Source organism: Apodemus sylvaticus, chromosome 10 (genome assembly GCF_947179515.1).
Source record: "Apodemus sylvaticus chromosome 10, mApoSyl1.1, whole genome shotgun sequence".
NCBI classification, from domain to species: Eukaryota; Metazoa; Chordata; class Mammalia; order Rodentia; family Muridae; genus Apodemus; species Apodemus sylvaticus.
In genome coordinates this window covers 65,121,218-65,138,069 of record NC_067481.1, presented here as the reverse complement: position 1 = coordinate 65,138,069, position 16,852 = coordinate 65,121,218, and the positions used below count along the sequence as shown (strand labels likewise).

Below are 16,852 nucleotides of genomic sequence, written 5' to 3'. Positions count from 1 at the left end.
GACTCAGAGGTGGAGACATTAGCGGGATGGACGTGGCAGAGCAGGGAAGGGAGCAGAGACGTGGTAGGCTTGCTTAGGCAGTCGTGCTGTCACCTGCCCCATCGTTTGGTTTGCCAACAGGATGAGTGCCCTTGCCTGCCTTGGCAGAAGCCCTGGCACCTCTGTGAAAGCCAGTGGGAGTATGATAGCCTCTGAGCAAAGACCCCTCTCCCCAGAGCTTCCTCTGGGTGGGAATCTGACTCATTCCCAGTGACAGGCTCTGAGGACTAAAGTGTGCTCCTAGATCTGTTGACTTTACACATAAAAGGTCATCAGCAGCAAGCCAGGCCACTGTCCTCAAATGTCCAACCAAGGAGGTGATCTGCTCCACATCTCTGCATCACCAGTGTGGCTGAGCCTCTTTTCCCGTGACTCTGTTCTGTTCACTAGAACTACCAAAGTACCCTAGTTACTGTGTGCCTCTCAGCTCCCATACTTGCTTAAATTTCAACCCCACCTTCACCCCTCTATTCAAGCCCTCAGATCTATCCTGTTCCAGACTTTGCTACAGTTGACCCGCTCTTTTTCTGACTTAGCTATTTCTAGTCCCTTCTCTTGAAATTCTAACCCACAGCCCTCCGCGGAGGCTTGTCGACAGTCTCTACTTTAGGTTCTGGGACCCCGAGCCAGTGCAGACCCACAAGTAATAAGGACAGGCAGGTGTAAATTACCATGGGGAACAGAGGATCAGCCAAGAATTCCATACCAAACTCCATTAGTATGAGCACCTAATGCATATCACTAAAAGGGAAAATCTACTACAAACCACAAACTTGCTTTTTTCCCCTCTCTTTTACTTTCCCCATTATTTGAAACAAACATTCTATTAACTAAAATAATTTCTTTCATAGAAAGAAAAGAAAAAAGAAAAAAATCACTTTTGTCTAAATCCAGTGGTGGGTGGATATAGCAGCATTGAAAATAAAATTACAACCACAAACTCAAAGTTCCAGGCAGAAGACAGTCGCCATGCCTGTGTAGCCTCTCTTCCTCTTCCGTGCTCTTGGGGCGCACTCCTATGTGGCCACATTCCCCCCCCCCCCCCCCCCCGAGGAGGGGATAATTCACAGTGGCGGAAATCAGGAAGCTCTTATGGCAGATGGCCTGTAGCATCTCACTTCCAGGCCAGACAGACACCAGAGAAGCACGGGGACAGGCTGGTGGTCAACAGATCCGGTGATCATTGCCTCAACAGCAGGCTCTGGGGATCAGATGGGTCCTGAGCACAGTGGCTCCAGGAAACAACCCTGTCTCTGCAGCTCAACTGTGTTCCCATGACCCCGAAGTTCATACAACTCGAAGTAAGGCAATATCTCTGAGGCATTTGGGGCCTGGACATCACCGACCAGATGGGCTGTATTTCCTGGGAGATCTGATGTTAAGTGTCAGGGCAGAGGCAGGCTATGGTAGGAGGGTGTCATGCCCTGGATCCTTTCTAGCAGTACCCACTCCTTAAGAACCGTCTCTACTCAGGATAGAGTCTGTTCTGTTCCATGGGTGCCACTTGAACTCTGAGGGACTGCAAATCTTCCTCAGGCAGCTCTGCCAAGGAAGATAGGAAAACCAAGGCAGAGGGGTGCAGAGCTTTAGACGAGGTTTCCAGGCATGGGGTTACTTAGGTCTTGGGATCATCCCTGAGTTCTTCTCCAGGGCTCATTCTGCCAGGAGATCCCGCTCTGCACAGACGAGGCTTGCAGGTTGAACCTTACATCAGGACCGGAAAGGATCCAGATGGGAGCTGGCTGGGCTGCTCGGAGCCTCCAGCCCATGAGTCTTCAGTGAAGCCTTGCCCAATGGAAGGGGGTCTCCAGAAGTTCCGCCCACTCAGGGTGAAGTCCCGCCCCCACTGGATCCTCAAACCCAACAGGGCCCACCCTGAAGCACCCTCTCCTGTATCTAGATAGAGCAGTGCCTCTGGGAGGAGGGACCCTAATCTCTCCCCTTTTGCTCATCTGCCAACCCCACCTAGTTGAGGGAGTAGCTTACCTGTCTCCATTTGAGCCTTGTTGGGTCAAGAGAGAAGCCCAAGCCATATGAGGTAGGACCTCCGGCCCAAATTGGAATTCCATCCCCAAGTGGAGCCCCACCCTCAGGTAGAAACCTGTATCCCAGACAGGAGCTTCTCCCCTAAAAAGGAACCCAGATCCCAAATAGGAGCTCAGGCTGAAGGCAGAAACTGAAGGCAGCCCTTAGGTAGGAGACCCTCACAGGTAGGAGCCCCGCTCTCAAGTAAGAACAGGGTCCCCAGGTAAGAGACCCCTCCAAGTACAAACCCCGCCCTCAGGTAGGAACCTTGCCCCTCGGAATGAACCCTGTTCCCTTGTTGGGAGCCCTCCTACTTGCAGGTGTGCACGTCATAGACGCGTGTGCACTCCTGGCAGCTGACGTAGCAGCACCAGTGGAAAACGCAGTGGCATTTCTCCCTCCGTCGCTCGGTGCGCGCATTGTGCCCGCGCCCGCAGCACAGCAGGTCGCACCCGTCTATGCCATGCGAGCTCACATTGCAGGTGCGGTCACGCGTCCCGAAGGAGCCGGTTTCAGGGTTGGGCTCGCAGAAGTTGGGTGAGGCCTCGTAGTAGACCAGGTCGCGCTCTGTCGGCACCTTGAAGTACGTGTAACGTGGCCTTAAGGTCTCCACCCAGCCACGAGACTCTCGGTGTTTCTCTACCACCATCTCTGAGGCGCTGTCATACTTGTCCTTGAGGAAATCCCCGATGGTGCGGAAGTCCGGCTGCGACCACCAGCAGGTCTTCACTTCGCAGCTGCCAGATAGTCCGTGGCACTTGCACTTCAGGTGCATGTGACTGGCGATGGCCTGAGGAAGCAAGCACAGAAGCCTGTGTCTGCACTGGTCCCTAAGGCAGCTCAACCAGGGGCTCTGCTCCTTACAGCCCGCCTGCTCCATGAAGCCCCCCGCCCCCAGGCCCTCTTTGGACACTTAGTGGCAGTATCTTCTCTATGGTGACCTGGGTCTTCCCTGCTAGACTCAAGGCCTCAGGGGCCTGGGAGCTTCTTTCTCCATGTAGCATCAGCTAAATCTCTTTGCAGGAGTGTTTAGGACGGAGTTCGGGAAGCAGGGAGCTTCAGGTAGACAGGTTGGAGATGCTGGAGGGACAATGTGACGAGCGGATGCTATGGTGTGAAGACTAGGAGTCCTGAGCAGGGCTGCTTAGAGTGCTCCCTATACCCACAGGGCCTCGGACAGAAGCTTTCCCTAGAAACAATGGAGACTTTGCCCCACTTTAAAGGGAAGAAACAGGTGCTTCAGGAAGTAGGGAATCCTGCCTCCTTTTCTATAGGGACGCAGGGGGCCAACCATCAGAACTGTTTACAGTGGCCTGCCCTGTCCATTGCCCTCAGATTCCAAGCCCTCTCTACCACAGGGACCACACAGTTCCTCTGCTCCAGAGGTCTAGCCTTCTGACCCAGGCTGTAAGCATGTGCCCTGGGCAGCTCCTGGGGTCTTTCCTCTTACATTCCAACAAGCAACGTATGTGTGAAACACACACTGAGTCTTTAAGCCTCAAAGTAGGAAAAGCATGCAGAATACTGCATTCATAATTTCAACATTCACTGCACTACTGAAATGACAAGCTGGCAGTGGGGTTAGCTACTACTTAGGTCTGGCTGTGGCCAAGGTTCTCGCGCTAGATGCAGGATCCCAAGTGTGGCGATGCTAAGAAGTAGTAGGAACTTGAAGAGGTCGTCATTGGAAAGGAGGAATATATACCTGTCGGTGTTCTGTAGCACAAAGTGGCCCCCACAATAGAACAAGTACTGCTTCAAAATTATGAGTAGGAGGTCTTGAATGTTCGAACAGAAAAAAAAAAAATCCGTGGCCAGCCTGATTTACAGAGTGAGTTCCAGGACAGCTAGGGCTATACAGAGAGACCCTATCTTGGAAAAAATAATCATTTTGAGACAGGTTCTCACTATGTAGCCCTGGATGGCCTGGAACTCAGTACATAGCCCAGGCTAGCCTTGAACTTGTGGCAGTTCTGCCTGTGCCTCCAAGCGCTTGGATGGCAGATATGCAGCATCATGCCTGGTTGAAATGGTTTCCTAGCCTGATGGGGCATTATGTTCACATATTGAAAGGTCTCATTGCACGTAGTAAGTATGTTGTGTTACCATGACAGTCAAAACATTTTAAATGGAAAGGTTGCTAGAAGCTTCCCTCTCAAGGGCCTTACTCGCTTCCCACCTGCTCTGAAAAACTATGAGTCTGAGACGTGGGCCATATCCGAATACGTGTTACCGGCCACTCCCTTCCCTGTGGTAACAGTTCACCTGTCACAGGATGGACGGAAGGAGGGGAGAGTGATGCAAGATCAAGACCAGCCCAGCATGCTGGAGCGTGACTGTGATGTCAGGGGCACTGGGGATGCTAAGGCTCGGGCACTGAGGGCTGGAGGCTTGTCTGAGCTACACTGTAAGACTGTCCCTCCAAGAACTCCAAGTGTATTTTAACTGTGTATTCTTATTTTTAAGATTTTATTTATTTTATGTATTTGAGTACACTGTAGCCGTCTTCAGACACACCAGAAGAAGGCATTGGATCCCATTACAGATTGTTGTGAGCCACCCCGTGGTTGCTGGGATTTGAACTGAGGACCTCTGGAAAAGCAGCCAGTGCTCTTAACTGCTGAGCCATCTTTCCAGCCCCCGTGTATTCTTTTTTGTTGTTTGCTTTGTTTTTCAAGACAGGGTTTCTCTGTGTAAGAGCCCTGGCTGCCTCAGAGCTAACATTCGTTGTAGACCACTGGCCCCTAACTCCCGGAGATCCACCTGACTCTATCTCAGAATTCTGGGATTAAAGGCACGTGCCACCACCTCCCAGCACTGGGTATCCTTTCATATAACTACCTGAGAGCTAGTAACTATCCAAGCAGCTCGGCTGTGGCTTGCAGGAATCTGTGTTGGGCAGCATAGGCGTAACGCTCCAGCCATCCTGGGTTCAGCCCTGCTTGCGCCTCACCTGACTTTCAGCTGCCTCTTTACCCTTCCTGCCTATCAAACTGGCCCGTGGGCACGGTAGGCTAACACCGTGCCTGGCTTGCACAGCCAGTCCAACACCTGCATCCCTCTCTCTAGAAGCCAGACTTTCTGAGAGGAGACTCTTGCCATCTCTTTTTCAGTCTCTCTTGGTTTGGTTTTACTTGGTTAAAAATCTCAATAGTGGCTGAGCCCTGCTGTTAAAACAGGGATGGGGCCAGTGCTCGTCTGTGCGGTGTGTTTTCTGACCACACAAGGAAGTGTCTTGCAGTACGCAGGCTATCACAGCACTTGTCTTGCTGTGTCTTGATTTTTAAATGGGAGATATTTTCTGTACCCTCCCCCTTCCTGCTCTGAGCGTGATCTGTCCCTTCAGCGCTCACTGCCCATCGCCCTGGCTGTGTTAGCAGGCATACTGAGGCAACACTTCCTTTTCCATACAACGTTCTGTTATGTAATTAACACACGAGTCCCAGGTCAGCCCTGCATTTTCTCCTCTCTAATCGACCTCTTTAAGATGTCCAAGCATCAGGGTTGGAGAGGAAGCTCAGTTGGTGGGTCCCTGCCCAGTGTGCTGGCCATGAAGGCCTGGGATTGGATCCCCAGCATCTCCTAAACTAAAAGTGGTGGCACATGTCTGTAGCCGCAGCACGCGGGAGGTAGAAGCAAGAGGGTGGAAGATGGCTATGTTGAAAATTCAAGTCACCTTGAAAGACTCAAATAAATAAATAAATAAATAAATAAATAAATAAATAAATACATAAAAGGGCTGTCGAGGTAGCTCGATGGGTAAGGTCTGCCTCTAAGCTAGTCGCCATGTTCCACTGCAGGAAGTCCATGGTGGTGTGAGAAAAGCAGCCTCTGCAGGGCAGGGATGCACACATAGTTAGTTCCAGGGCTCAAGAGGCAGAAGCAGGGCATCTCTGAGTGTGGAGCCAACCTGGTCCACAGAGTGAGTTCCAAGACAGGCAAGACTACACAGAGAAGAGAGGAAGAAACGAAGAAACAAGAAAGAAGAAAAAACAACTCTTGAAAGGTGTCCCCTAACTTCTACACACACACACTGGGAAACATACACTCACACAATACACACACACACCTCTACGCACTCACAACCATCTGGTAAACCTTGGGAAATAATACTGTCTAAAAGCAAACCTTTTCTTTTTTTCTTTTTTTTTTTTTTGGTTTGGTTTGGTTTCTGACAGGGTTTCTCTGTGTAGCCCTGGTTGTCCTGGAACTCACTCTGTAGACCAGGCTGGCCTCAAACTCAGAAATCTGCCTGACTCTGCCTCCCAAGTGCTGGGATTAAAGGTGTGCGCCACCACTGCTCAAACCTTTTCTACTGTAGTAGAAAAGCAAATCTTTTCATAGTCTAGCTGGGAATAAAATTCTTAGATTAAAATCATTTTATCACTCAGAATCCCAAAAGTGTTGCTCAAATTTCTTCTAGCTTCCCATGATACCCTATTGTTCACCTCCCTCCTGCCTTTGCAGGGACACCAAGTCATCTCTTTGCAGCTTGCAGGGTTGCTCTAGGCTGTGCTCTGAATTTCATAATATATCTTGGAAAAGATGGTTTCCCCTATTTTTGTAGACTAAAATTTTTATGCACGTGCGCGTGCGCACGTGTATGTGTGTGTGTGTGTGTATGTGTGTGTGTGTGTGTTAAGGTATGGCCATTGGGGCTGGAGATATGGCTCAGCAGTTAAGAACACTGACTGCTCTTCCGAAGGTCCTGAGTTCAAATCCCTGCAACCACATGGTGGCTCACAACCATCCGTAATGAGATCTGATGCTGTCTTCTGGGATGTCTGAAGATAGCTACAGTGTACTTACATATAAGTAAATAAATCTTAAAAAAAAAAAAAAGGTATGGCCATGTGTGTGTAGGTGCCAGAGGAAGGTAGCAGGTGACTTGGAGCTGGAGTTACAGCCAGTTATGAGGCCCTCTGTGTAGATGCTGAGAACCAGATGCCGTTCCTCTCAAAAGTCCATCAAGGGCTCTTGACCCCAGCCATCTCTCTCTCTCCCCATCCTTGCGGTCCTACCTGTGTGGTCTAAAACCTCAGCTCTAGGAAGTGTCCTGCATTATGTCTTTGCCAGCTTCCTCCTCTTGTCCCCCCTTGTCTCTCCTGAACATACCCTTCAAAACTCCTGATGAGATGTTCTTGTTATTTTATATTCATTCAATAATATATATTCATTTATATATATTATTAAATTTGTTTCTCTGTGTAGCCCTAGCTTCCCTGGAACTCACTCTGTAGACCAGGCTAGCTTCAAATTCAACACCCAGAGCAGAAACAGGCAGACCTCTAAGTTCTAGATCAGCCTTGTCTACATAGTGAGTTTTAGGACTACATAGGGCCAGGGCTACATAGAGAAACCCTGTCTCGAAAGCAATACAAAAGCAAATATCCTCCCCCATTTATTCATGTAGTGTGTGTATATATATATATATATATAAACATGTACACGCATGTCAGAGTGTGACAGACAGAGGACAACTTGCATGGGGCATTTGTTCTTCTACTTTGTGGATTGTGGAAACCACTCAGGTTGTCAGCCTTGGAGGCAAGTGTGGTTATCTGTGATGCTATCTTGCAGGCCCCATATTTTTAACTTCCAAGAGCTCTTCTTTTTCATCCCCTTAAAAATCGATACATTGAGCCAGTAATCCCAGCACTTGGGAGGTAGAGGCAGGCAGATTTCTGAGTTCAAGGCCAGCCTGGTCTACAGAGTGAGTTCCAGGACAGCCAGGGCTACACAGAGAAACCCTGTCTGGAAAAAACCAAAAAAACCAAAAAAAAAAAAAAAAATCGATACATTGTTCCAGTGTCACAGGTAAAATGTTTGATTTTTTCTGGGTATATTGATAGTTTTTGTGAAGTTTTCATACACAAATTCTGTTTGACTTTTTTTAAAATCAAAGTTGGGTTGGTTGTTTTTTGTTGTTTCTTTCTTTCTTTCTTTGCTTTTTTAGACAAGGTCTCACTATATAGCCCAAGCTAGCTTCAAAGTCACAATATAGCCCAGACTCAAACTCATAATCTTCCTGCCTCAGGTCCCAAGTACTGGAATTGCCGGGGCCTGAACCATCATTCCTAGTCCAACTCTTGTTTCTTGTTTGTTTTATTGCATGCTCTCTGGAAATTCTGTTTTGGTTTAGGTTTGCTGGAGCTGTGGACAGTGTCTCTCTATGTAGTCCTGACTGTACTAGGTAGGCCCAGCTAGCCGTGAACTCAGAAAACCACTAGCCTCTGCCTCTGCAGTGCTAAGATTAAAGACCTGCACCACTACCCACCTCCCCACCCCCGCACCCCACATTGCTTTCTGGAAGTTCCTACAGGTGGGAGGCAGTTGACACTCCAACACCCTCACTGCAAAGCGATCTAACTGCCCTGTTCTAGACACCCCTCTGTTCATTCTGGGACAGCTGGGTCTCTCAGAGAGAATATCCTGTTCTTTGTCAGAAGGATAAGAGCCTTTGAGCTAGTGTTGGGCTTTAGGAAGAGGTCAAAGGTTTGATGTTCCTTATGTATGGAAGTAAGTTTCGCTGTGACAGTTTATCCTCAGGAACACACATCTCCCAATGTCTGCTACAGCGCATGATAGGCAGGAATCTGGCTACAGGAGCGGGGCAGAGGAGCCAGCAGATAGGAAATGCTTCCTTTTCTTTTTTTCTTTTCTTTTCTTTATTTTATTTTTGAGATAATGAAGCCAAGGCTGGCTTCAAACACACACTGAAGCTGACTTTGAACTTCTGATCCCACTGCCCTGCCTCTGCTGTGTGTTAGGATTTCAGGCCTGCACCACCGTACCTAGTTTAAAATGCCTTTAAAATACACTGTGAAGGAGTCTCTCCATCGACACCCCCACAGTCAGCTCTGTCTCTCAGGATACCTGACCATAGGCATTCCTGGGTGGTGTGAGGTCCCTCTCCAGTCCATGACTCAGTTCTTGGCCCTGCTATGCCTCTGAGCACTACCTATCTGGACACTCATTCTCAGAGGAGGGAAAAGGAGGCTCTCTGGGAGAGGGAGGTTAAGTCTATTTGAAGATAAGCTGTTGCAGTGAAACACTGTCTGTGCATGAAAGTTCAGACCTTCGTCTTCTCCTGAAACCCCAGTGTCAGCCCGAGATCCAGGTATAACCCAGCCAGAGGGAGGGAACCTTCAATAGTGTTCTGTTACCATGGTTCCCTTTTCCATTTCCAGAGTCTCATGATAATCTCTGTGTGTGTCTCTCTGTCTGTCTCTGTCTTTATATATATATGTCTGTCTCTCTGTGTGTGTCTGTCTGTCTGCCTCTGTCTCTCTGTGTCTCTATATATTTGTCTGTCTCTCTGTATCTGTCTCTCCTCAGTCCCTCTCCTGCCTGTTTCAATAGCCTGTATCAGCCATCTCTACCTCTCTAACCCTCTATCTCAGTTCAATCTGTAGCTACTATCCGTGTCTACCCTCCATCCCTCTGCTCCTCCAAGTCTCGTCCTGAGCAGCCTGGTCACCAAGAGCAGCCCCCTTCCATCCCTTGTCCTGCCCCACTGGACTCCTCAGTGAAAAAGCAGCTTTTGCTCTACAGCCCTGGGGTTCTGTGCACATACCTGGCGCCCAGCCTCATTGTTGTGACGGTTCATGGCAGAGCGGGCATCCGGCCGGTTCTCCCTGGCATCGGCAAACTCCCGAGAGACCATTCCTCCAAATTCAATGTCCTCACTACAGCCGCCCCACTTCCAGCCCTCGCCTGGGGAGCCTTGGAGGCGGCTGCTGCACCCACAGATGGCAGCTGATCCCTCTGCACAGGAGCGTGTCACAGCGAAGGCCACTCCAGCAGAAGCGATGGCGTGGACAAAGGCTGACTCCCGGGTGGCTGAGGGGGAAGGAGACAGAGGGTTATGGAGGCCAGGTGAAGAGAGCTGTGGTCCAAACGGCAGGAATCCAAAACTCAGTACTCACCACTGTGCTTCTGAGGATCTTTTGTGAAGAATATTGGCCCAAATGACCAGCGTCCCAAATGACCAGCATCCCAAGTGTTTTTCCTAAGTGTGTGTGTGTGTGTGTGTGTGTGTGTGTGTGTGCTGTTGTTGTTGTTGTTGTTGAGGGAATCATTCTAGATCTCTAGCTGGCCTGGAATGCTCTATGTATACCAGGCTGGCCTCGAACTCACAAAGATAAGCCTGCCTCTGCCTTCTGAGGGATTAAAGGCATCATCACCATGCTTTCCGCCCCCCCACCCCCCCTCCCAGTAGTTTCAGGTCTTACACAGAGTTGGGCTTTGTGTGTAGGAGATAGGGTCTGAGTTTGTTCTTCTCTGTGTGAAGATAGATATCCAATTTCCCAGCACCATTCATCCGAGAAACTTTTTTTTCTTGAATATGTTTATACCTTTTGCTGAAAAACAACTGGGCATAAACATGTGGATTTATCTTCCCGAGACGTTGGCCTGGGTGTGTCACTTTTTGCCAGCACTGCATGGGCTTTGTCACAATAGCTCTGTAGTGTGCACAAGGAAGACGGTGGAGGGAAGATGATCAGTTAAAGGGTCTGGTGTGAGGAGAGTGGACAAGTGACTGTAGTTTTAAAGATCGAGTTAAAGGGATTTTGAGTGTTCTCGATGGACATGTTAAAGAGCCCTTATTAAAAATATAATCCTATACTGACATATTGCACGGCCCCTTAAAAATACCTACAATTATGTCACTAGAAGTCGGGCCCGGGGCTGTAGCTCAGTTGGTAGCCTGCTTGCCCTCACTCTCACTGGTAAGTTTATTCCTTTACTGATTTTACAGCCCATTTCTTGGGATTCCAGTGTATCCTGAAGACCTGCTGAGACATCCAGTCTGTAGACAACACTGGGTTCTTACACTTCCTGTTGGAAGACAGCCATTGCGGTATGAGCCAGATCACAGCTGTAAGTCACGCCATTAAATCCCTTTTATATATAGAGAGATTCATCCTATCACTCCTGTCTTCTGAGAGAATCCTGAGTAATATACTAGGGCCCCAGAGGTACCTAGCCTGCTGCTCAGTATCACCAGTCGGGGTGCAGTGCAAACCAATAGGGTGCTGTCTGTCTCATGTAAACAAGGGGAACCGTCAGGGAGGGAGGCTTAGTAAAGACGTGAAATGCAGCGGAGCACAGGAGGTGGATGGAAGGGAAGTGTCCACCATGAGAGGGTGGGCGGGCGTGGCGACCCAGGAATCCCCCGTCAGACCCACTGCTTGTCGGAGCTAGGACACATTAAGTGGAACATTTGAGGTCCTAGAGAGATGGCTGTGGAAACCTGCTTGTCCAGCATTTGTGAGGCCCTCGTTTCCATTCCCAGCACCGCATACACAAGGAGAGTTCCAGAAATATCAAGTTTTTAAATTGCATGTTGTTCTGAGCAGTGTGGTAAAGTTTCACGCCGTCTCTGCTGCCCCTTTCAGATACAACTGACCCTTTGTGCAGAGTATCTGTGTTCCGTGTATGACTCTCAGGATGGGCTCGGGGCTGCCTGGGACTCAGGCGGTGGCAATATCACAGTGCTTGTGGCCGAGCCATTCTAGTTTTACCTAATGGTGGCTCTGAAATCAAGAGAGGTGATGCTGGCCATCTGGATGTGCACAAGGAATGCTGCAGAATAAAAGGAGAACTTTCTCAACTCAACAAAAGGAAAGAGAAATCGCATGCTGAAGTTGCAATGGCCAGAAAGGACAAGTCTACCTGTAGGAGCTGAGGAGGAGGAGGAGCAGGAGGAGAAGGGAGGGAAGGGGGAAGAGAAGGAGGAATGGGGGGGCAGGGGGAGGAGAAGTAGGAGGAGGAGCAGGAGGAGGAAGAGGAAGAGGGGAAGAGGAAGAGGAGGAAGAGGAGGAAGAAGGCGTAGGAGGAAGAAGAGGGGAGGAGGAAGAGGGGGAGGGGAGGAGGAGGAAGAAGGGGGAGAGGAGAAGAAAAGAATTCCACACTAGTTTTGTTATCATCCAGCTGCAAAATCAAGTAGACCCAGGGCTCACAAAACTTACCAATGAGAGAGAAAGCATATAATTACTGCAGTTGTACTGTAACTGTTCTGTTGGAGATTGGTCATTAAATCTGACTGTGTCTAGCATATCTGATACTTCGTCCCAGGTATGCATATATAGGAAAAACAACAGTCTAGACTTTGGTATTATCCCTGACAGTAGGTCTCAGCTGTAGGTCTGGACCAGGGGCCTCAGATTGAGAGGGCAAATCACCTGGATGGATCTTGAAATGATAATATTGTGATAATGAAATGCAATATTGAGTATAAAAGACAGCAAAAAAATAAACCAAGAGATGAATAGTATCCATATATATGCAAAACTTTCACTATTTTCATCTATTGATGGACAACTGGGCTAATTTAAATTCTTTGCTATAGTGAAAAAAGCAGCAATATACATGGAGGTGCAAATGTCCTTATGGTAGAGCATGGAGTCCGCTGCCTATATGTCCAGGAGTGAGATAGTAGAGTCATGTGCCAGCCCCATTTTTAATTTTTGAGAATCCCCAAACATTTCTATAATGGTTGTATTAATTTACACCCCTCACCAATTGTGAATAGGAGTTTCTTACTGAGAGAAGACACTCCCTCCTCTTCTCGACACCAGATAGAGGTGTGCCACGTGTTTGCTGTGTGATAAGCATGGTGTTCTAAGCAAGATGAGTAGGAATCTGACATGTTGACCTGCAGAGATTTTACACACCTAGCTAGAAACCATTCCAGACAGAAAGCCTCCCAGGCCTGCCTCACAGGGAGCTATACACAGGTTCCTCGGGCCAGGGGATCCTCTTGGGATTATGAGACTTTTCATGAAAAGCTGTAGCCTCGTCAGCCCCTCCTGCATACTCAGGCTTACCATGCTTCCAAAAGTCATATCTCAGAGGTTAGACTCTTGGGACTCTGTGTGTCCCGAAGCCCAAATAGGGAAAGAGGAACTGCAAACAGCTTCTCTCTCTCTCTCTCTCTCTCTCTCTCTCTCTCTCTCTCTCTCTCTCTCTCTCTCAGACCTACCCACAAAGCTCAGTATGCATCCACACCCAGGATCAAAGAACACACATTGACTCTCATCCTGACAATACAGAATAAGCCGTGGTCATCTCTCGCTGCTGGCAAAGGCCTCACAGAGCCCTTGGCTCTCTCTCTACGGACTTGTACCTGTCCCCCAGATGACTCTTTGCAGACTTCAGCTGTTCTGCCTCCAATCTGGGGCACTGCCAGAGCCTGAACACCTCCTGTGGGCATCTAGGAGTCCAGCTACTTCCCATTCTGGACACTAGAAGCTGGGCAAGGAATTAACCAGAACTACAGAGAAGCTCTCAGTTGAACTGCCACCCAGCATTCAGTTGCCTGCACTGGCCGTGCACACAGCTGCCCACTGCAGGCCCAACTCGGAGCCCAGAGCCAGCGTGATACACAACTCTCCTAAAGTTTCCCACCGCCAGCCTTGCCTTCCTCCTCTTCTCTGCCACTCACTGGCCTCTGGTCACACTCAACCTTGATTCTTCCCTGGGCTCAAGCTTCCCCTGCCTCAGTGTTACCAGTTTCTCTCTGCAGCATGGCAGCCGAGGTTCTGGGCACTGTCTTCTCAATATATAGCCTCTGGCTCCCTGAAATGCCAGCTGTGCCTATTCCTCAGGAGTTGTCTGCTGGAATCTGTCTCCAGTCCAGATCCTCCCCATGGGTGGGTTCTGTAACTTGTCCACTCTTTATTTCCATTCCAGTGCTACCCCTTCGAGATCTGTGGTATCAGGGAAAGGGCAGAACCTGGGCTGGGACAGTAAGTCCACCCTGGGGAGGCAGACCCCAGATGAGGGTCTACCACATTTTGTTTTCTTGAATGGAACCAGAAGAGGCACTCTGCTCTTTCCCGGCACTCTTAAAAAACCACTGCCCTGCTTTCCTTTCCTAATACAAATGTTCAGTCCATTTGAGAGCATCCCTACTGTCAAATGAGGAGGAGGGTCAGTCCTGGAGCAGCCTTTGCAGAGGCACCCGCATCAGCACCATCAGCATCAGCACCACCTGCATCAGCACCATCAGCATCAGCACCATCAGCATCAGTACCACCCGCATCAGCACCACCCACCTACCCTCCTGCACTCTGCTTAGCAAAGCCCCTAACCTTATTTTTTCTATTTCCTTTTGTCCTTTTTTTTTTTTGGCAGGGACTCCAGCCCAAGCTTGCCTGGAGCTTACTGTGTAGCCTAAAAGGACCTTGAACTCCATCAGGTGTTAAGATTACAGCTGTGTGCCACCACACATAGCTTTGTGTAGTGATAGAAATGAATCCTGGGGCTTTGTCCGTGCCAGGCAAAGACTACCAACTGAACTGCATTTCGAGCCCCTATTTGATCTTTGAAGGAGCCAAGCCACTCCTGGTGCCTTAAGGCTCTAGCCTTTTCTGTCAGCCTTTCTGCATAGAACCTGAGTGTGAGGCCAGAGGCCTTGAGCTACCTCCTCCTCTTCAGAGAGAGGACTCTGAAGTCTACCTCTGTCTCTCCGCCTACACCCTCACATTCCAAGTCTCAAGGCAGCCTTGGGTTACCTTATTCAGCCCCTCCCCCACCCTTCTTGGCTCTAAAAGATAAGGGGGCCAGCACTCTAAGCCTTGCCTTGCCCTGCCCAGAACAAGGGCTTCAGGCTCCCTGCTTATCAAGACCCAAGCAAACAGCCTGGAGCTGGTAGACACACTTAAGGAGCAGGGTCCTGGGGGGGGGGGGGAGAGCACCACAGAACTTGAAGTGGATGAGTGTTCATTCTTGCTCAGCTCCGTCACCAGCAGGCTGCAGAAGTTCTCCCTTTCTGTTGAACCTCAGTTTCCTCTCCTGTCAAATGAGGAGGTGGTGCTCTTGACCAAGTCAGGGCAGGACAAGTCTAAAGTTGCCTTTCAACAGGCTGGGGAAGAAATAAAGACCAGAAGCTTCTACAAATAGTCCAGAAAGTCCATTTGAGAAGCCAGGGGGAGGAGCTGTAGGCTGCAAGCCCACAGGCCAGATGAACGTGAAATAGGACATTTTGGTAAAAGAATGCTGAAGGCAAACTGAACCGTAGGTTTTACGCAGTTCCCCCACCTCCCAAGATATCACCAGCGCACACTATGCAAGGAATGGAGTTTGCATTCTTAACAGTGAATAGATACCATCTACCTCCCTAGAAGGATTGTATTGTCTTCAGGGTTTTCTTGCTAAAATTGTACAGTCTTTACTTAACAGGTTGGAGGCAGATTAAGCCAGATAAAGCCAGATTGAAGTTCTTCCCACAAATGCTGATGATTTTGGCAGGGAACAGGGTAGGATGGAGGAGCTCCAGGGGCATAGAGACACAAAGACCTGGGTCGTCCAAGTCTGGGCGGCTTTCGTGATCGATCACAATTTTGATGGATATAATGTGATCATGTACCACAGCAGTGTGCAAGGCTGTGGGGAGGGGACGGGGACCTGAGATTTCCACACCACTCCTGCAAAGCTCCTCTATACTTCAGATAGTTGATAGTAATTGAGACCGTGTCTGCAGCCTACCCAGAGAGAAGACTCCAGAACGTTCAGGTGGCAGGGTCCTAGGATGGCAGGGATTTTAATCCAGCAAGATTGGGTCTACCCAGGAGTCAGAGGCAAGACTCGGACTCCCATGCTTTCAAGGATCTTGGGAACAAAGACATTTTCTCAGAGAGGCTCTTTGCTTCCATCAGATTCCCATAGGGTTTTAGAACAAACATCTGAATGAGCCACTCTCCCAGAGCTCCGTTCTTTACAAAGAGTGAATGAGAATGGGACACACCACAGTGAAGTTTTCTGCCACAAGCAACAACTCCTTTCAGTTTCTGTTGGCCTGGCTGAAATGGCCAGCATAAAGGTATGGGTTTCCAAGAGCATCCCTCACTCCAAATCAGACCTTTCAAATGGCTATTGGTCATCAAATGAGGAGGGCCTGGGCGTCTGTGGGCGTCTGAGCCCAGGACTCTTACAGAGAAGTGCTGCCGATCTGGCGGAGTCATCTGGGAGCTGAGCTAAGACGAGTTTTTGGGGGTTGGAGATACTGCCTATCTATCAGGTACAGGTAAAGATGAAGAAAAGGAACTACCTGAAGAAGTTCTTCTATAAAAGAAGCAAATTCCAAAAGGTGTCATGGCTCAGGCCTGTAATTCCAGCACCAGGAAGGCTGAGGTAGGATTGTGAATTGAGACCAGTGTCTCTTCACCCAGATCCTGGGAGGTAGGGAGCAAAGTCTTCCTGCAGAAACAAGCTCAGAAACCAGCCTTGCTGTGGTCTTACTGGGTTTAAGTAAAGTATCAGTATCTGGGCTTTCTTCCTTTCCCTTCATCTATTTCATTATTTATCATCCGCCCATCCTCCACCAAATACCACCCATTCAGTTACCTGTCTACTAGCCATCTTCCAGGTACAAATTATCTGCCTACTCCCCATTTATCATCCATCCATCCATCCATCCATCCATCCATCCATCCATCATCGATCCAGAATGAGAGTCCATTTATGAGCTAGGCACTAGGCTCAGAACTAGAAGTAAAATGAGTCATATGCAAGGTATCTACTATCGAGAACCAGGTAGGAGCTATGTAAGTGTACACGTATGTGCGTGTGTGCATGCATAAGTGCATGGGTTTACTGAAATCGCCTACTATTAATGAGTTGATGTTAATCTGTGCCTTTAAATCCAGTAGTACATTTTTATGAAACTGGGTGCACCAAAGTTTGGTGCATGTACCTTCAGGATCGTATGCTATGCATGTGTTTATTTAGGACCCTGTTGAAGTTACCCCGCACAGGGCTAGAACCAGGGAATTCCAGCAGA

At 49.0% G+C, this 16,852-nt stretch overlaps 1 protein-coding gene across 1 annotated transcript in view; it reads right to left on the bottom strand.

The window, feature by feature from the left end:
- Positions 1–2,319: 2,319 nt before the first annotated feature.
- Wnt3a (Wnt family member 3A) overlaps positions 2,320–16,852 on the bottom strand; it is a 41,796-nt gene continuing 27,263 nt past the window's right edge. The window contains exons 3-4 of the mRNA XM_052194147.1: positions 9,641–9,906; positions 2,320–2,854 (exon numbers count right to left, since the gene is read on the bottom strand). Of these exons, the coding sequence (XP_052050107.1) occupies positions 2,375–2,854; positions 9,641–9,906 (746 nt within the window). The 3' untranslated portion in view covers positions 2,320–2,374. The remainder of the gene's footprint in view (positions 2,855–9,640; positions 9,907–16,852) is intronic.